The following is a 21,175-nucleotide window of genomic DNA, read 5'->3' as shown; positions in this document are numbered from 1 at the left end:
GGTATTTTTCTGTGAGAGGTTACACACAAAACAGATTTAGCGATGTTCTAACAGAACAGATATACACAGTACACCAACTGATCTCAATTTGATATTCAATGGAAATTGGGATATATCAGAACAAGATAACATAAAAAAACTTTCGTAATACAAAGAGATTTATGTTAACTATATTGTTCTCAGTGTTCACTTATCTTTCCTATTATTTTCCTTCCTTCTGTTCATGTTTAGTACAAGCTGTAAATCAATAGTGTAAATATCTGGGAGAAGGGGTCCTAAGTTGGAGAACTTGTACCCAATTCCTTATGAATACAATATGTGTAATACACAGTGTGGGACACTGGGACAGGTGTATCTATAAAGGATTGTCCCAAGGACCATCAGTACTACTCCAAACATATCCACGAAAAAGGAATTAATAATGGAATTATTTGGAGAAGTTAGATCACATGGACATATTAACTATTATCATATAGAGGAGAGGGAAACATACAACATGATATTGTCATCTCATACTCGTAATGGGTAAATGGTTATGTTCCCAGGTAGCACCATTAGTGGTAGAGCGTCCGCCCGGAGAGCGGGAGGTCCGGGGTTCGATCCCCGGCCGCGTCATACCAAAGACATTAAAAGTTGTTGTTACCCTGTCTGGCGCTCGGCATTCAGGGGCTTAAACAAGGACTGGTCGGCTTGGTGTCAGTTTACTGTATCTGAGTGGGGTATTCATGTTAAACTGCGGCATGGTATCTCAATGGGCTAGCACTATAAAATCGGCATTAGTAAAAGCAGTAAAAGCAGTCACACACACACACGTGCATGCACGTCGCTATGTAAGTGCAACAGTCTTGAACGTGACGTTAAACCACATCACACCCCACCCCACCCCACCCCACCTCACCTCACCTCACCACACCTCACCGATATTCAAATTTACTACAAAGTAAAAGCCTTCCTATTGAGCCTGTGGGCGCCAGAAAACTAGTCCTTTACCGTGGCATAAGCAGTAGCACTCATGTATTCATGAACTGTCGGGATAGAAGTGCCGCTAAGCTGGATTGTATGATACAGATACAATATACAACAGTGTTTCCACATGACTTGGCTTACTGAATGTGTGTCTTTTGAAGTACGTGTGAATAAACAAAGTTATTTGGATGCAACCTGAATGATTGGCCCATCAGTGTTCGTGGTGTGATTATCTGAGTGTAAAGACTAAGGATCTACACCGTGGGCGCACTGGTGTTTACGTTTAATCATCCGGCAACGCACAGAACAATTATATACGTCAACAATAATAACTTCAAACACTGCATACTTAATCGTCAACACAAACAGCTGCGGACAACGATACGAATCAGTGATAATATATTACAAAAGTGAGCCCTTATGCAACGCATGCCATCCACCCCAAGCTTTCTACAATCGCTTGCAAAATATTTATGGGGGTATAAATGTAGGCCCAATTTTCATTTAGCGTTGTAACTGCATTAACACTGTCCAGTAGCGCCACACATCTCGACGACCGAGGCCAGAAGGTACGTGTACGTTGACCACTAGGTCAAAACACTAGACATAGCGTGCTGGAGGCGTTCTGTAGAGGCCACACAATAGTCAATATTGAGCAAGACTGACTACTTGCTTAACACGTTGGGCGCTTTGGGTGTGCCGCCCCGCCCACTGATTGTATCCGTCTTCTTTACCTCACACCTACATCAGGTGGCACAGGTGGTGGGCCCAGTCGTCTGAGGCGCCACAATTCGTATGTAGAGTTACCTCCCGTATGTGAGTCTTTTATCAAGGGTTCCAATTCCACAACATATTTATTGTTTTAAATCTACAGATAGTGTTGCTACATGATGTACTGAGAAAAATAGCCTCACTAATATTTACACGTGAACAATGGCTGACATTTACCTAAACTCGTATGTTGAGAAACTATTACTAGCTGTCACTCGCACAGTAGATAACATAATACATCTTTCTAAATTAACGTCTGTAGATCTGTAATTTTATTCTTATTTGGAACATTTGTTGTTCGGCAACCTGCTATTTTTGTGAATATTATTCATGCTAAGGCCGCGTTGATCTTTCGGTAAAATTTGAATAGTTTAACATGTTTATAAAGAGCAGTACAATCACTGGATTGTCTGACCCAGATTGTTAACAGACTGCCGTCATGTAGCTAGGATGTTGCTGAGTGCGGCGTTAAACAACAAACAAAACAAGTACAACCCCTTATGGGAAAATTAATGAAGCCACTTTCACGTCCGATTGACTGTGGTTTATTATGGAGGAGATTCAAGACCATAATAATTGATATTGTGATTTGGTATTTATTTCAACGTTTGCATAACCTCGCGGTAATAGTCTATACTCATCCTTGATAAAACAATGTATTGTATCTCCACCCTGTTGAATTAATAAATATTCTCCACCATAGCTTCGTTTCGGAAGTGACGTCACCATCATCATCTCTCCTATCACTAACTTAGCACAGGATTTCTCTCGCTCGTGAGTGTAATCTGATTGGACGACTACTTTAGCGGCGTGTCTTTCGACTATGGTTCATGACGTAGCTTGGTGGACATTTGGTCCAGGGTATTTGTCTTGATAGAATGGAGCTATATAAAACCCTGGATAATCGAGGACGGTCTACTTCTCTCTTGCAGGACGCCAGGTAACAATGGAGCGGAGCGAGAACAGAATCGTTTACGTCAGCAGAACGGAAACATTCAGCGCCGGACACAGGCTCTTCACGTAAACTTCAAAACGTCTTTTTAGTTAGTGGCAATAGTAAACTGGTCATAGTGCCCATAGGAGAGAGTCTGTGTGTTTTCAATCGTTTCGTGTGTAAATAAATGTGGCAATTGTGAGTGGGTGAGCTTTTATGCTGCGTTAGTAATCTTGACGGTCTTCACACTTCGAAGCCATAAGTGGAATCGAACCCGGGTCTTCGCTGTGACGAGCTAACGATTACCCGTGTCGTCCCACGGCCACCAAAAACAGAATTATGAGGATCCGCTAATAAGTACTGTTTGTTTAGAAACTGAAGTCATGGCTGCTTTAGACATCTGACATTCACTGTAGCTTCACTGCTGGTACTGCTAGTGCCACACTCTCATATCTACACCACACTAGCGACAAAATAATGTGATTAATTTTTAGAATTATATATTCTTCTAAAAGAAGTTAAAGAACATGCAATTCTTTCCGTTCTAATGATTCGTTATCCGGATTTGTTAATCCGGACGATTTCACTGGGAACTGTACTGGTTGGATTAACAAGGTTTCACTACTCATGTAAACATTCAAATCATTGTCTGGATAAATATTTCTTCCGTAGTGAAAAGCTGACAGATGTGGAAAATGAGAAAATATTTGGAAAATGCAGCGCAGTAAATGGTCATGGCCACAACTACAAAGGTAAGATCGGTACAAGAGCTAAGTGACTTGCATAATGTGTCGAAAAAATGTCAGGAAAAAGTCAGATAAAGAACAACGTAGCAATAATTTTGTGTTTCATGTAAAATGCCTTTAAGATGATGATCAAGGGCCTTGTAATTCTGATGGAAGTTGTAGAAGCAACCTTAATGGATACCGAGTGTAACATTGGTTCCTTCTTATAAATACAACTTTTGGTGTTTGATTTTTTCAAACATCTTTTTATATTTTCTTTTAGTTTTTTTAATATTTATTTTGGGGGGAGGGGAAGGTATCGCAATGGCGTCGAACTATATTCTTTTTTTTTACACCGATGTTGATGTACACTATCATGTTGATGTTCAATTTGGCATCCGTAATAAACTGACGTCCAAAAGAAACTTTACCAGAGTTTGAAATCACTCTTGGTTAAAAACAACAAAACATACATGCATGAAGTAAAGTGTATTGAGAAGATCAATATATCAACATAATCAACACTGAAAATGACAATCATACCGCGACCGAGAATGACGTCAGAGCCCCCCAAAGTTGGGTGTGGTACAAAACTCGAGCTTTCAGAATCATGGACAATAGGCAGAGTACATAAACAATCGCTCACGTTCAATAACAAGTCATTAGTAGCGTATGTGACCACCAAATGCCTCAATACACGCAAAAACTCTTCGACGCCATTCTTCTTGGAGGGCCAAGATCAGTTCTTGCCGGTTGGCTTGAGAGTGTGGTCGTTGTCGAACACGACGATCTATCAATTCCCAGAGGTGTTCTATGGGGGACATGTCGGGTGAGCGTGCAGGCCACGGCAGGACGTTGACGTTGTTAGCTGCAAGGAGGTTAATGACAATTCTGGCTGTATGGGCTCTAGCGTTGTCATGCTGATAAATGACACCACGTGGCTGCTGTTGGAGAAATGGTAGGACAACTGGACGAAGAATGTTATCCATGTAACGCTGAGCTGTCAAGTTTCCGTCAACGATGACCAGCGGTGTCCTCTCCTGCCCACAGATCCCTCCCCACACCATGACACTCCCTCCACCATATGGTACGACCTCCTGCACGCAACACGCCGCCGTTCGTTCACCCCTTCGGCGGTAAACGCGTTGTCTTCCATCAGCCCTAAACATACAGACTTTCGTCAGTGAAGACAACCCTCTGCAAGTCACGTCGTTGCCAACGTCGTACAGTTCGGGCCCATCTCAATCGCAGACGACAATGTTGCGCAGTCAATAGCTGTCCTCTGTATGGTCTAAAAGCCCTGATTCCATGAGCCCTGAGTCTCCTGGCCACTGTCTGTCGACTAACCCTGTGACCTAAGGCATTTGTCGCCGATGACGTCACTGTCAGGAAGCGATTTCGGAGGTGCAAGGTACGCAAGTACCGGTCATCATGGGGCGTGGTCACCCTGGGTCTACCTGTTCTTGGCCTGTCAGCGGTCCGCCCTGTCTGTCTGTAACGTTGCATCAAGTTGGTAACGGCAACACAGGAGCAACCGAAGGTTCGTGCAATATGGGCGTGGGTGGCTCCCACCGTACCATACACAAGGCTCGTTCACGTTGTTCGACTGTGAGTCGTGGCATTTCTTTTGTGTTTTTTTATCACTGTGGATGTCTGACTTGCCGTTGCAATCGTTTTATACCCTTACCCGCACGTGCATTTGCAGTTGTCCGTGGTGCACGTGTTTTTCACTTTTTCGTGTGTTATCTCGTAAACATGTAACAGGCGATTAACATTTTCTGCATACACTATTGTTGTATTTAGGTTATGTGTTTTAGATAGACTTCATCGAAAAAAAAATTATACTTTGTCTGAAATTTATATTTTCAGTTGGTAAAGTTTCTTTTGGACGTCAGTTTATTTCAGCCATATCGCGACAACATCCTATTTCAAATTTCATCAGTAGGATTGCTTGACTTACGTATTGTAATTGTGCTCTACATTTCCCTCTTCTTGTTCACAGTTCGTGTGACGCTGCGTGGACCGGTGAGTAGAAAACATTCCTTCCTGGGTAGGAGATTCTCACCACAATATGCAAAGTCTTCAATGCCAATGTGTGGTGACTTCAACGACCATGTCCCAAATGTTCAATGTCAATGTCTCAAGTCTTCCATGTCTAGGTCCTCAAGTCTTCATCGACCATGCCATTGTGTCTTATATGCCAATTCTGAAATGACCATATCTTCACGCTTTCAATGGCCATGTGTCACACCTTCAATTGACCATGTCCTTAAATCTCCAATGGACATGTCCTCAATTCTCCAATGACTACGTCGCAAGTCTTCAATGTCCATGTCCTCATTTTTTCAGTGACCATGTTCTATTGTCTTCGATGTCCATTTCCTCAAGTCTCCAATGACCATACCCTCAAGTCTCCAATAACCGTGTCTCAAATCTTCAACGTCCATGTCCTCAATTCTCCAATGAACATGTCCATATGTCTCCAATGACGATGTTATCAAGTCTTCAATGACGATGTCTTCAATTCTCTAATGAACATGGCTATATATCTCCAATGACGATGTTATCAAGTCTTCAATGACCATGTCTTCAATTCTCTAATGAACATGGCTATATGTCTCCAATGACGATATCATCAAATCTTCAAGGTCCATGTCCTCAATTTCCCAATGAACATGGCTATATGTCTACAATGACGATGTCATCAAGTCTCCAATGACCATGTCCTTATGTCGTTAACGTTCATGTCTCCAGTTGTATGTTTCAGGTTGATCCAGTCACGGGGATGGTCTTCAACCTTACCACACTAAGACGCCTTATGACTGTAAGCATATGCATGTAGGAATGTGTCTGTATGTGTGTAGGTGTGCATGTGTGCATATGTTCAGCTATGCATGTGTTTTTGCGCATGTTTTGAACTGTAATGTGTCATGTTTGTAAATGTGTCTCTGTATTTGTATGTATCGGTAAAAGTGTCTTTGTAAAGGTGTATTTCTCTATTGATGTACTTTTAACTGTGTTTCTATAACTGTATGTCGTTCTAATGCTGTGTTAACAATCGTAATAGTCATCCCTTATCCATCATTGGTAAGGGACGAGTTACTTTTCAGAAAACCGTATAAACAGGATTATGATTCAGTTATGATTCTAGGAATGCATCATGGATGTCCTCGACCACAAGAACATCAACGTCGACGTCCCTCACTTCCGGGATACGGTCACGTGAGTTGACTAACCCATTCTTGAGATGCACAGCCAGTGTTGGACTCAATTAAGTACAGTGACTTCTGACCACACGGTGTCCCTGATCTGTCATCAAGTTACCCGTGTTCGTTGGTTTAAAGTGGTTAAAGTCCACACTGTGATACACAGCGCTCGACACAATTTACTACCTCACTATTTAGACTGAGTATGAGTATTTCAAACTAAAGTTGCCGAGCCTGTACTATGTAATGTCTTTCGCGTTCTAGTTGTATTACCTATTGTCCTAGAAGATGTACAATTTTTGGACCACAACCTTTTTGTTTTAGTGCAATCGTGACGTTTGTGTATAGGTCCTTATACCGTTGCTTCTCCGTTAATATGATCTATATCGAAACGTCGCGATTACATTAAAATATAGAAGGTGTAACCCATACATTGTGTCTATCTTGACATCCGTCAACTTCTACGAAATTCCTAAATAACAGTTCGTCAAGAATGTAAACAAAAATCCAGTTAAAGGCACGTTTTGTTCCCACCATGTCTGAAAACTACAATTACAAAATAACTTACAAATGGCTTCCTGACCTAGACAAATGATACGATCTCAATTATTGGTAAATCTTTGATCGAAGCGTGAAACACAGATACTTAAATTGATATAGTGTTTCTTCAGATCATCGCATCCCAATTGCGTGGGTCGATGCTCATGATGTGAATGGAGTGTGAGTGAGTAAGTTTAGTTTTACGCCGCTTTTAGCAATATTCCAGACTATATTCTTCCTTCAACTTTGCGCGTTTTCTCAGAAACAACATGTAGTAAAGCCATGGAACTTGTGTAAGTGCACTGAGTGAGTGAGTATGGTTTTGTGCCGCTTTTAGTAATATTCAAGCAATATCATCGCGGGGGACACCAGAAATGGGCTTCACACATTGTACCCATCTCGGGAATCGAACCCGAGTCTTCAGCGTGACGAGCGAACGCTTGAACCACTAGGCTACCCGACCGTCCCGATGTCAATGGAATATTTGTTGAGTGTTGCGTGAAACATCAAACACACACGAACAAAAACAACATATGCAAGGACTCCTCTGAAACTTATAGGGCCCCTTTTGTTTTATTTCTCGACACTGAGAGAAAGAAAAATAATTTATTTCGTACCTCAAACGGAAGCGATGTTATAATATAGTACCTCGAAAACAATGGTCGAGACGAGCGTCCTTATTTCTGATATTTTACTCCAAAATAACATTTTCATTTTGCTCATTATGTCCGTGTTAAATATCTCACTGTTTTTCATGTCTTTAAATATTATTAATTCTCACTGATCCGTTGACGAGATCTCTGTGGTGTTCTTTTCGCTTGTGACTGATTACCATTGTTATTATTAACTTTGTTATTACGTGTATTTTATCATATTGTACATCGATTTATTTGTAGAACCTCGGAGAACATTGTCATCTTCATCTGGAATCAGTTGAAGAAGAAACTCGATGGCGATCTCCTGTATGAAGTGCACATGCAGTCCAGCGAGAGACACACGGTCACGTATCGCGGGGAGAACGCGGCCGGGCTCTCCAAGTTACATTAGTCGACCCTGAAGCTGATCGCGAGACACACGGGCACCTGCCGCGGAGAGAACGCGCACGTCCGCGGAAAGCTATATCTTCTAACCTGCAGTCCATCGCATTTACGTTGTACGAATATATATTCAACATGCACATTCTGGAACAAAAAATTGAATTATTGATTTGTGTGTCTGTTTTTCTTTCTTATCTCACCGAAAAAGGAACATAAGATATACACTTCTATTGATAGGTATGTTTCCATTAAATTAGCACAGGGAACACCTTTGGAAAGGTGTGCACGAAACTCAGTGGTCTGAAGAGCTGTACCTGCAGATTTACATCCCTATGACATGCCAGGATCCGGTATATTTTGGTTCGAATACCACTTTTGAACTTTGGTCTGTCAGCAGCATACGCTTGCAAGTGGTTTCAACCAAGAAGTCTTCGACCTGCACCACAGTGTAGTTTCCTTCTTGTGTCAAAGACCGCTGTTATTACGTTAAAATGGATCCCCAAAACATTGTTAGAATTGTAACAAAATAAACCCTTGAAATGATGTTTATCGTCGCGATAGCTTCATGGATTGAATAAAAGCAGTGGCACCAGAAAGACTGGAAAGGAAAGTAAAAACGAAGGGACTTGATAGGCACATGGTATTGGCGTGATTGTTCCAATGCTGTCGGTGCTATTCAAATTGATTAGCAGAGAAAGAACACTTTCATCATGAAAAACCAAACAGGGTGATTCAGAAACTCAGTAAACAGATGCTAAATTGTTCACATAGGTTCCGGTATGTTTCCGATTACGACACACGTGAGTTCATGGACAGATTTAGTTTTAACGAATCAAATCGATGTATTATGAGATGTGATTATGACAAAGAAAGGTCAGGACTCGATCACCTTAAAAAGATACTCGTAACACTAGCAGAGTAGTGCGGGCTGTTCAGATGTTTCCCATCTTTGTGACGACCCTACCCTGTCTTGTTAAGAAGTTGTATTTTGAATACTGGACTGACGCGGTAGTAAAAGTATTAGAGTATAAACCTTGTGTTGTGTTCATTATTGTGTGAGATGCGGTACATGCATGTTCGTGGAGACAGTTCAGAGTAAGGACCAAAAGAACAATTACTCGTTGACTTAAATGACACTTGGCTGACCAGGCGAGTTGTAGAGTTAAGCTTACACTGACCATGACGCCACGGAAAGGCAATACATTTAGGTAACGTCCCATTAAGACCAAAACACAATTACCACTCACTCTGTGGTAGTGGATAGGGAGTTTACCCCGAGAGGGAATGATCAATGGTTCGATCTCCGGCCGCACCATACTAAACGACGTTAAAAGCTACTACTTGTTGTTACCCTGACTGGCGCTCGGATAAATAAAGGACTTGTCGACTCATATCAGGGTCAGTCTGAGTGGGGTATCAATGTTAAACTGCGACACAGTATGTTACAACCCTTAATGTCAAAATTACTCTTAATGTGAAAAAATACATTAAGGATTACGCGTTAACTCTTAATGTAAAAAGATTTACATTAAGAGTAACAACCCGCAACCCTTTATGTAAAAATTATGTTTTTACATTAAGGGTTAATATCATACATATCGCCCCTTATTGAAAAAGATTCTTAAAAACAAAGTTTGATTAGGAATATAGGGTACTTTTTTGCTATTTTCACATTTTGTATTGTTTTTGCTCGGTTTCTTGTAATTATTCGTAATAAGCGACAGCGTGAGAAAGAGTCTTTGCTCAGATCTGAGAACAAGAGCGGTTATAATAAGAATGGCAGGCTCGTTATTGAGGACATGCATGCTACTACTCTGGAAGGTGATGAGCATCAGTTGTCGGCTCCAGTCGAAGTTAGTGCGTACAAAAGAATCAGCAGAAAATAACTTTCCGGACAATTCCTTCTGAACTAATTGACTGATTGCAATTAAACATTGTACACGTGACCCCTTCAACAAGTTGTTGGGCACATTGCAATTGTTTGTGTGGTTTTTATTTCGGCGGAGTTATTGCCTTTTATTACTTATCATTTCAATTTGTCTGGACAACTTCTAAGTACTACATCGATTTCTTTCAGATATGTACGTCGGTGTAGCTACGGGCACTGTACGACATGCCGTCATTTATTCCCCATAGGACAGTTCTAGTTAGCTTAATTTTTATCCATACATGCAAGATGTCCTAAAGGGTTATGTGACGTATTGTCATCTGTCTTTGTACGGCGTGCGTCATCCGTCATGTGAAATCTATTCACAATCTATTCGCTGAAAACATGTGGTTTAATTTCGGCAAAACAAGAGATTTTAACATTAAATTCCGGCCGAGTTAGGTGTCGAACTAACCGAATTAACATTCGTGTTTCACAATTTCTAAAAGGTTCTCTATAATTCCAATCAATCATGTCTGCTAACTCAAGACAAAAGGATATTCCAAGGAGGTCAAATGGACCTTGAGCCCAGTTTAGTTTCTACTGTAGACATAGCTTCATTCTTGATCTTTCTTTCCACCCTATCCATCTAAACCGTGTCTCATCAATGGTAACTTTTAGTCCAGGGATCGTGCAACAATTTAGTACTTGTAGAACTGCGTGTAGACAGCGTTCAGATTCATCTGATACAAGCTGTATCGTCTACAAAGTGTATATATAAGGAACTGGACATTCCCAAACTGTATGCCCTACATGTGCATTATTTCTGATCATCATTCCAAGTATTTCGGCAAACAAAATGAATAAATAAGGTGAAATCGGATCTCCTTGACGACAGCCGCTAAATATACTGAACATGTCTGATCCATAACCATTAACTGGTACATTGGATTGAATTCCTTCGTGAAATACAGTAAATAATCTGCGAATATAGCATGTCCTAAATTAAAGGAGCACAATGTTTTAGCAATAATGTCCAATAAACTGTATCAATGGTCTTTTCGAGGTCAATTAGTAGCAGTAATCCTGGCATTTGAAACGTTTCAGTACGTTCCATCAAGTCATAACTTAGTCTAGTAATCTCACCAAAGTGTCTTCCAGATATAAAACCTTCTTGGTCCTCGTCTATTAATAAATCAAGGACTGACTGATTCTTCATGATATTGTAGGTAATGCAGCTTAATAGAACACCGATAAAAGAGAGCTTGACCGTCAATTATTCAAATATTTTTTTGGTTTGCCGCCTTTGAGAATACAGGAAATGAGACCTTGGTTCATTTATAGTTTCCATCATAGATGGCAGTATATTATGTGAAACTAGAAAATAATCAAAACAAGCTAATCGGTTATCAGCGCCAATTATCTGTTGGATTCCCTAGTTAAGTTCCCCCTTTTGTTATCTTATTACTTTTGTTGTTCTTACGTGTACATATATATGCTTTCTGACTCATGGCATTCATTCACCTGATGAAGGAGTAAGCATATTCTCCGAAACTTTGTGTTCCTCATAATAAAGAAGTTGACATCCATAAATTCTCTTTCTTATGTGCATCACTTCTGAATGCCTTTCAAAGACAAGATTTATAATATATATTGAAATAAGATGTGCAAATCAGATTCACGGGCACTTGCAAAACACATGTACCACAGGGAACGACAGTACTTGGTACAATATTAACATATAAATGTACAAATAAACCAAGCTAGGTTAATGGTGACGAGAGGGGTGGGGGGGGGGGGGGGGTGTCTTACCCACATATTTCCGAGTGCGCATCTACATTGTACTACATTGTAGTTTAATGATAAATAGGCTACCCTTGTAGTGAACATCACTACCTTAACTTCGTTTTGGGCTCGAATGATTAATAATCGACTGTCAAGTTACTCTGGAAGAGCGACAGTAATTCTGTGCGAAGTCAGTGAGAGATGATTTCGCTGGGGAAACGGAGCAATGGCGCCGAATGGGTACGGGGAATGGCGATATAATACACTGAATAATCGAAGATGGATCGGTGACTGCAGGAAGCTTCGTAGATGTATGCGACCACTAAATGCAGGAGATTAAATACAGAGCATTATACAGCTAGTGTTGCAATGAAGGAAGAATCCAAATTGGGAAGAATTGGGCGGGGAAAGGGAGGCAACTCTACACATCTTCTCATACCACCGACTCGCGCTGTCGCTGACATTGTTTACTTGGTGGTCGACATGTTTAGTCGTCAGCCCGCACTGGGCCACATTGCACAATAATGTCTACCTGCACTACACAATCACTTGACTCGAACACTACAGATGAAGAGGAAAGGGACGACCATTCTTTAAGCGTCGAGTGAACTAGCAGTGGATTGTGTGTCCGGACCATATGTTTATGTCTCTGGGGTGTCCATTGAGGTTCACAGTGGCAAGCTATCCAAGACAACACATTCGGTGGATGTGAAGTGTCAAATGAAGTGTTTACCTTAATATTGGTTGTCGAAAGCAAAATGATTAAGTGACGGTTACACGTGGATCAATACTCGCGTCCGATTTCAAAGCCCCGGACGAGCCAGGAGACCAAGGTTTTCCCCAAGAATCAAAATAGAGACAAGGAAACTCGATCACCTCGTCACTGATATGAGATAGAGGTGAAGTGAAAATGGCTTTAACGTCGCGTCCAAGATTAATGCACTTATGTGTGAGGCTGCTTGTACTATGACGATTTATAGTGCTAGCTGGGGCGGTCGGGTAGCCTAGTGGTTAAAGCGTTTGCTCGTCACGCCGAAGACCCGGGTTCGATTCCCGACATGGGTACAATGTGTGAAGCCCATTTCTGGTGTCCCCCGCCGTGATATTGCTGGAATATTGCTAAAAGCGGCGTAAAACCATACTCACTCACTATAGTGCTAGCTGACTGAGATACCATGCCGCAGTTTAACATGAATACCCAACTCAGACACAGTGTACTGACTCTAAGTCAAGTTCTTGTTTTAACAAGTACCATCTTTTAACGTCTTTAGGTGTGACGCGGCCTGGAATCGAACCACGGATCTTCCGCTCTCCGGGCAGACGCTCTACCACTAGGCCACAGAGGCGGTCCGATATGACATACAGAACAAGGTACAACCATTCTTGAGGCATCGAGTTTATCGGGTCACGTTACAGATGACACAAATATAACTGTTGAGAATTTGAGCTTAGCAGTTAAACCACTTGAATTGTAGTATGATTAAAAAACAAGATCTCGTCATGAGAAAATGGAATTTTGATCATTTTGATCATATATTATTGTGTAACAAATGAATGACGCACGTTTGTGTCACACTGTTTATAAAGACAACATTACCTGAATTACATGCCCCCGATTGTATCTCTGAATAATTTTCACAGAACTGATCTGATTTTTAAATTGTTCGTGTTCGCAGCCACACATGTCGACCTATCCACATGTATACAATATATGTCTGTCTGTCTGTCTGCCTGTCTGTCTGTCTGTCTGCGTGCGTGCGTGTGTCATTCAATACACACTGAGTATGTCTAAAGGGTTGAAACATGGTGTATGTTGGTAGTAACACTTATAAGTATAGAAATGATTCATGTCATACCGTCTCATGAGTTATCTTAGATATTAGTCACAATGACTACGGGCCCAGAACATGGATTGGAATCGGGAATACGAGCTGCCGTGGGCGTGGACAAAATAGGTCACTATAGATGTATCTTTTCCAGTTACGGAAATTGAGTTGCATACGACCCATTATCCACGTCGATGACCAGCGATGCAGGTACCTATTAAGCTGGTGAAGGGAGGGGAAGTGTTCTACGTGGACGTCGAACAATCCGACACCATGAGAGAAGTGAAGAACAAGATAGAGCAGAAACGGGGGTATCTTCCAGATGACCAAAGGCTGCTCCTTCCGGGGAAAGGGCTTCTTGACCACCACACTGTGTCGTACTATGGGATAAGCGAGGAATCCTCACTTCACTTGGCACTCCGGTTTAAAAAACTGACGGTAAGGGAGGTGTTGTAGAGATTTAACGGTCGCTTCCATCAGTTGACAAATTTGTACCCAGCTTCCTTACCAGATCACACAAAATATTTAGCTAGTCTGTCTTACAGACCCTGATACAAATATATATCAAATACAGCCCATGCAAGTCTATAATGTTTGGCAAGTCTAGATCACTGCAGTATCTGAAAATGAAGAGAGTCACTGGGCTCCTTTTTATTATATTTTTATTAAGATAACTGAACAACTGTTTTTTTTATGTACGATATGTTTATTTCAGAGACTAGATTTTAGTCTAAATATTTAGCATACACAGATATATGAACGACGTAACTCATCATCAACTCTATAGCTATCGGGCCCGGGTGGACATGCCATCTAAGGCGCCGCAATTTTCTATAAAAGTTGCGTCCCTTAGCAGTGTCAGGATACGACGCTTCCCGATTCTGATTGTTTCCCCGACATCAGCTGACACGCGGTGATGTACTTGAAATACTGTTCGAAATGGATTTCACTCGCTAACTCTAGTGATGTATGTGAGTGTCATAAGTAGACATGGACTTCCACAGCAAGCGCTATTAGCGCCTTCATCGCTGCAAACATCTTCTTGGCGAACATAGTAGAGAGTCCCCTCTTCATGAATTGTATTCCTATTTCTGAATCTACACACAAATATTTACCTATAATCCACGAAGTAATTATTTTACCTAATTTCAGTTTTATATATTAGGAAGCCGGAAGCAGCCATCAATCATCTACCTAGAGCTTTACACGTGCATCAATCATCCAACAGTCTCCAGCTACAGTGGTTGCATTGCACGTGTGACGGTCCCAGTCGCCACTCTTCCTACATATGGCTACAGTCTCCAGCTATATATATATATATATAACACGGCGGAAGGACGTGACAGTTCCGAGCAATGTGTCTGTTTACTGTTACACGCCATTGGGCCACGTTGTTGATTGTGTCAGGGTGTCTATATATAGAACAAACCCACATCTGTATACCGAAACGTCGCCTTTACAGTATATAAAGAAGTTGTCAATAGATTGTGTCTACTTTGTCATCCGTCAACTTCTACGTATCAAACTGCCTATCAAACAATTCAAGAGTTTATGCTTGTAAATATCCAGTGAGTTATACATTTCTTTCAGTGACACAACCTAAATGTACAGGATAAGACAGTGTATCGGTGACCTCGCCGTACACTGATTCACACACACAGCAGCGAGTCGCCGTCCACACTATGTCAACAGACCCATGGAGGTCACGAGGCGACAGTAATCACATCACCAACAAGGACCGCCTGACGGAGAACAACGACAGTGACATTATATCGTGAATGTGAAACCGTTTAAAGTATATGTACATTAATCTGTCACACAAATGATTTACTTATGCAGGAGTATAAATCATACACTACATATGATAGGGGTATTTATTCATCTTTCCATGATACACAAACATGTTTCTCATAATATGACCAGTGTATATTTAAATATACTCTCAGAAGGGGATATTCGGAAGTAACATAACATTTCAAAAATTGTGGGGCGGTTGGGTAGCCTAGTGGTGAAAACGATCGCTCGTCATGCCGAAAACCCTGGTTCGATTCGCGACATGGGTACAATGTGTGAAGCCCATTTCTGGCGTCCCCGCCGTGATATTGCTTAAAGCGGCATAAAACCATACTCGCTCACTCCAAAGTTGTAAGAGATAATAGTTTCTAGTAATAGTTGTATGATAATAATGAACGAATTAGGAACACATTACAACAGGTAGTGAAGTGTGACAGTAGATGTTATCACCGTCAAAGATCTTGAAGGACGATAGGGCAAAGAAGGGAAATTGACGTTTTTGGATCAGTAGTGCGTAATAACACCACGATTTGTCAAACATGCATTCACTCGACTGCGTAAGAGTCTGCCAATGGCGATTTGGGGGAGTCTGTTCCACTCCTCATGTAAGTCATGGCCTAATTCAGGCAATGTGGTCTGCGGCCTATGACGTTGACCCACACGTCTCCCTATCATGTCCCAGACGTGTTCATTGGGGGGGGGGGGGGGGGGGGGGGGTGTCTGGGCTTGTTGCTGGCCATGGCATTGTTTGGGTGTTGTGCTGCTGGTGAGCACGGGCGTTATCGTCCTGAAAGACAAATCGTCGACCCTCACGCCGTGCAAACGGGACGCCAAGGGGTATCAGTATGTTGTCCCGATAGTACTGTCCAGAGACCCTTCCTTGCACAATATGGAGTGGGATTCACCCAGTCATAGTGATGCGACCCACCGCCAAATCTACCAAGAAGTCTCAGGATGACATTGGTTTGACGTTCATGTAGACGTTGCCAGACACGACCACGCCAATGAAGGAAGTGAATCGGGACTCATCCGAAAACAAGACATGTGACAAGCGACGATGTATGCCATTGACGTTTGTTGACAATGTGACGATTTGTAAGGAGCGGCACAACACGTGGCCGTGGAGCAGGAAGATGAGCTGCACGCAACTCGTACTCCAGTCGCCGTTTGAGCTCCATTTCGTAGAGCCTAGTTTCGGATCATTCGATCCTGTACTCTGGTCGTTTGTTGGTACCTGTTCCATAGTCTGCTAATCACAGCCTGTGAAACATTGAACGTATTGGCCACTGCACGCTGACTCCTGCCAGTTTCCAGAATGCCAATAGCCCGTAGCCGCATCGCGTGTTGTTGACGCCACATACACAAACAATGAACGACATCAAGTAAATCACAACTGTATGATAAGTAGAATCAATACGATTAACAGAAATAATTGTCCACAGAGATCAATCGACCTTCCTTGAATGTGCCAAAATCAGGAACAACATCATACGCACGTGTGATGCACGTGCAAAACTATAGGATGAGTTTTGGTATTAAGTTTTACAGATATAAACGGTGTTGCAAATGATGTTTGTAGTCAACATGCATCTTTGGTCTAATACATGGTATAGTCCGGACTGATGTCGACTTATGGTGCTAGCACACTGAGATATCATACCGCAGTATAACATGAATACCCCATTCAGACACAGTATACTGACTCCGAACCGACCAGTCCTTGTTTTAGCCCCTTAATGCCGAGCACCAGACAGGGTAACGACAAGTACCGCCTTTTGGTATGACGTGGCTGGGGATCGAACCGCGGATCTTCCGCTCTCCGGGCGGACGCTCTGCCACTAGACCACGGAGGCGGTCTATATAAACTAAGCGGCAAAAGAAAGTATAGGTTGGCAATTTGTAATTTTCCTAAAAACAGCGATAACTAGTGGAAAGTCGGTATTGGGTATATGACTGCCCAGGAACAGGTACCAAAAAAACCTCACCCGAACGCGCCACCTTTGACGGCGCTTGGGCGATGACAAAAAAATGGTGAAACAGGTTTCCCGCCTATGGCATAAACTGCACGTGCATGTTAGCTGTATAAATGCGTTCGTCTGCAGGGTATAACCACGCGTGATGAAAGCACGCAAAAGAAATGCCACGACTGTCACAGGAGCAGAGAGAGAGAGCCATCGGTATGGCCGAAATGGGGGCAACACAGGTCCAAATTGCCAGAAGGTTTGGTTGTACACCATTGACAGTAGCCAGGCTGATTCAACGGTACAGGCAGACAGGGAGGACACGGGACAGGCCTAGAACCGGACGACCCCGAGTGACAACACCACTGGAATACGGTCAGATACGGCTCATTCACCTGCGAAACAGATTCGTAACGGCGACGGCGACGGCGACGGCAGCAACAGCGTTGGGACATCCCATTAGCCAACGTACAGTACTACGACGACTTCGTGCCGCTGGAATCCGAGCGTATCGTCCTTTCCGAGGAATGGTACTGACTGCTCAACATCGACGCCTGAGACTGCGATGGGCGAGGCAGGTTCGACGCTGGCAAGTGAGAAATTGGCGTCGAGTGCTGTTTACTGATGAAAGTCGGTTTAACTTGTTTCGAACGAGAACGAGTTTATCGACGCAGAGGGGAACGTTTGGCTCCGGCGTGTATTCGAGAGGTCCATCCATTCGGGGGGGTGGGGGTGGGTGTGTGTGTGTGTGTGTGTGTGTGTGGGGGGGGGGGGGGGGGTCATGGTGGGGGGCGGTACTTGTGGAGATCAGAAGACTGATTTTGGTGATTATACAGGGAAACCTGAACGCTGTACAGTACAGAGGCCAAGGGTTGCAGCCAATTGTGCTTCCTTTCTTACAAAACCAACAGCAGGAGACATTGTTTCAACACGACAATGCGAGGCCCCATACTGCAAGACTGACTCTTAAATTTCTAAACCAGCAGAACGTTGACGTTTTGCCCTGACCTGTCCACTGACCCGATATGAATCCTATTGGACATCTGTGGGACCATCAGCCTCCCGTCAACAGACAAGAATTGCAGCAGGCCCTGAGAGACGAGTGGCAACGGATTCCAGTCCACGACATCAGAAGACTGACGTCATCGATGAGGCGGCCTATCACAGCATGCATTGAGGCAGCTGGGGGTCATACACGCTATTGAAGGCAACTGTGTCGCCAATGAACTTGTAGTGTGTCTGACAATTTTTGGTGACATTTCAGACAACTTTTGAAAATGAAATTTGTTACCCCACCATTGTTTACCTTGAGCTTACATTACCTGTGATTGCACAATTTCATTCAAACTGTGGTTGATCAATCATTTGTTACCCCTCCTTAGATTAGATTATAATTCACAACAAAACCTCTTCTTGTTATTTTTTATCGATCATGGAGCTCGACCTATACTTTCTTCTGCCGCCCAGTTTATTTGTGAAATATCTGAATATCACTATCAAAAGTGGAGTAGTATATTGCACAACGGTTGAACTGGACCTTCTCTCTGTATGACCATGTGATTACCACAACACAACCAGTGATTCATTCGGTATCAAGGTACACCGGTGACTTCGGAACAGCTGACGCTGCACTTTGCAATCGACACCTGATCAGGATACAATGATTGTTTGGAGCAGCCTCCGCCAGACGATTGCTGTTGTCTTTCTGCAATAACATTCAACACTAAACAGCGCCTTGTTATTGGACTGACACCAAGTTCGCATCCCGTTAAACCGGACACTGAGTATTCCGGACAATTATTGGGACATTTATATCTTAACAAAGGCACCTCATGCGTGAACGTTGTTTTACGTCGTTGTCAGCAATATTCCAGGGCTGCCGGTGAATATTCAAGTCTTGGCAAGACAAGCTACTGTGGTTGAATGCATGAGCGTCGCGTCACGCCTTTGGACGATGACAGCCATACGATATTATAGCCATCTTGTTATCAATATTATATGTGGAAAATGTAATACGTTGCTCGTGTACCACCAGCGGCGGTTTCTGTTGAAACAAATTGCTCTAAATTTGAACTTTAAAAATGTTAGTGGGAACACAAGTGTCAGTTATTAAAATGTAACCAACGGGGTTCGGATGGCAAAGCCCCGAGACTCGGTGGATTGTGTGCCCTCGTACCACACGTGGCGGCGTCCAGGCTCCCTGGACAACAGATGACCGTGTTAGAGCTGGAATAATGCTGTGTCTGTGTCTGTCCATCGAGTGATACGTGTGTGTGTGCATGTGTGGTGCGTGTGTGTTTATGTGTGTGTGTGCGTGTCTGTGTGATGTGTGTGTATGTGCATGTATAAGTGTGAGTGTTTGTTTGCGTCTGTGTTTATATGTCTGTGTATGTGTGTGTGTTTGTCTGTGTCTGTGTGCGTGTGTGTGTTCTTAAATGGTGCTTAAATGTGCAGCCAGCGTGGTTCATCCTGCGATCTGTTTTCTGTGTGAGAAACTTTATTGAACAGAGACAAATAGCACTACTATTCAAATTCATATGCGTTTTATACAGAATCATTCACCTTTGGTAATGTAACAACAACGTTTGATGATTTGCCGTCAGCTAGTGTGATCACAATTTAAAAGGATATCAAGTCAACAAAGGCGGGGTGCCGTCGAGGCACTGTACACGGTCACCGACGTGAGATTAATGCTGACAACACCCTTTTCAAAGTGTGTTTGTTTTTGTAAAAATTTAAACCGTTGCCTACATATCCGTAATTTGTGGTGGGTGGCAGGTAGCCTAGTGGTTGCAGCGTTCACTTGTCACGGCGAAGACCCGGGTTCGACCCTCCACAATGGTGCAATGTGTGATGTCCTTCCCTGCCCTCATGTAGATGGCATACAAGTGGCTTGTAACAACAATTATTTCTTTTTTTGTAAGCTGAAAACGTGTTTTGGGGCGCAGCTGAACTGGGTAAAGTCTCGGTAAAGAGTTACTGTGCATGTTTGGGTACCGACCATAATTAGGATATCAGGATTAGATATGTTCAACTTCAAGACTACATAGGGTTTTTTTTTAATTTAAAAACGATAAACCTGATTTTGTTATAGAAAAGCTCCTTGCAACAATGTAACATTGTGGCAGGCTATTTCCTTTTTTCAAAGTCTGAAGCATATTAACAACGCTGTGGTGCACGTGCAGTGTTTCAAGGCATACAGTTCCAGGGTAATTAGCCTTCATTCAGACAATGATAATATTAATGTTTTTCAAGAATTTTCGGGGACTGTATATATTTGGATACAATCACGGATCTATACGGGTCACTAAATTGTATCGAGAGGTTAGGCTCTGCAACGTTGTTCATTATATAAAACAATGTATATGCCAGGCTCCATTATTTAAAGGGACACCGAGATATGTTTAGAAAAACCAGCGAGTTACGAGGAATTACAGGTTATCTGTCCACAGTGGAGGAATACTAAATGATGTAAGCCTTTGGCAATGTGTCGTCACATTATTGCCTCAACTAACCAATCAGCTTTGAGCATTGCCAATTGCACACTTTAAGGATATTAAACTCCATCCGCTTACCCTTATTGGTAATCAGTTAACGGGAACATTGCGAAATTGTCTCTCAAATCAAACACTAATCAAACGCTATCTACCATACAATGCCCTCTTGTAAAAGCATTATGATCAGGTCAGGCTATAGTTGTTGAAAAATCACATGGTGATGACTTTCTGACGGTGTGCATGGTGACGGTGACTTTTCCACTTTC

The 21,175-nt window shown here is 42.5% G+C and overlaps 1 protein-coding gene and 1 long non-coding RNA gene across 2 annotated transcripts; both read left to right on the top strand.

Annotated features, from left to right (window-relative positions):
• The first annotated feature begins 2,676 nt into the window (after nt 1–2,676).
• On the top strand, nt 2,677–8,346 carry LOC124134244 (6-pyruvoyl tetrahydrobiopterin synthase-like). Its single transcript, XM_046498965.2, has 6 exons — nt 2,677–2,757; nt 3,344–3,423; nt 5,399–5,421; nt 6,164–6,220; nt 6,548–6,618; nt 8,039–8,346. Exons 1-6 carry the CDS (start codon nt 2,684–2,686, stop codon nt 8,187–8,189), a joined length of 456 nt encoding a protein of 151 aa, XP_046354921.2. The 5' UTR covers nt 2,677–2,683; the 3' UTR covers nt 8,190–8,346.
• Nucleotides 8,347–12,276: 3,930 nt separating this feature from the next.
• Nucleotides 12,277–15,110, top strand: LOC124134204. The gene is made up of 4 exons (XR_006861069.2): nt 12,277–12,730; nt 13,103–13,202; nt 13,812–14,095; nt 14,823–15,110. It is a non-coding gene; the product is annotated as an uncharacterized LOC124134204 (long non-coding RNA).
• Nucleotides 15,111–21,175: the final 6,065 nt, after the last annotated feature.

This window comes from Haliotis rufescens, unplaced genomic scaffold (assembly GCF_023055435.1).
Source record: "Haliotis rufescens isolate VD_foot unplaced genomic scaffold, xgHalRufe1.0.p SCAF_1, whole genome shotgun sequence".
Classification (NCBI taxonomy): domain Eukaryota; kingdom Metazoa; phylum Mollusca; class Gastropoda; order Lepetellida; family Haliotidae; genus Haliotis; species Haliotis rufescens.
The sequence above is the reverse complement of the archived record's forward strand: the minus strand, read 5'-3'. Positions and strand labels throughout refer to the sequence as shown.

Coding starts and splice junctions, on each gene's coding strand:
- LOC124134244 (XM_046498965.2), top strand. CDS start 2,684: ATGGAGCGGAGCGAGAACAGAATCGTTTACGTCAGCAGAACGGAAACA. Junction 6,221..6,547: donor CACTAAGACGCCTTATGACT/GTAAGCATATGC, acceptor TTATGATTCTAG/GAATGCATCATGGATGTCCT. Junction 6,619..8,038: donor CACTTCCGGGATACGGTCAC/GTGAGTTGACTA, acceptor ATTTATTTGTAG/AACCTCGGAGAACATTGTCA.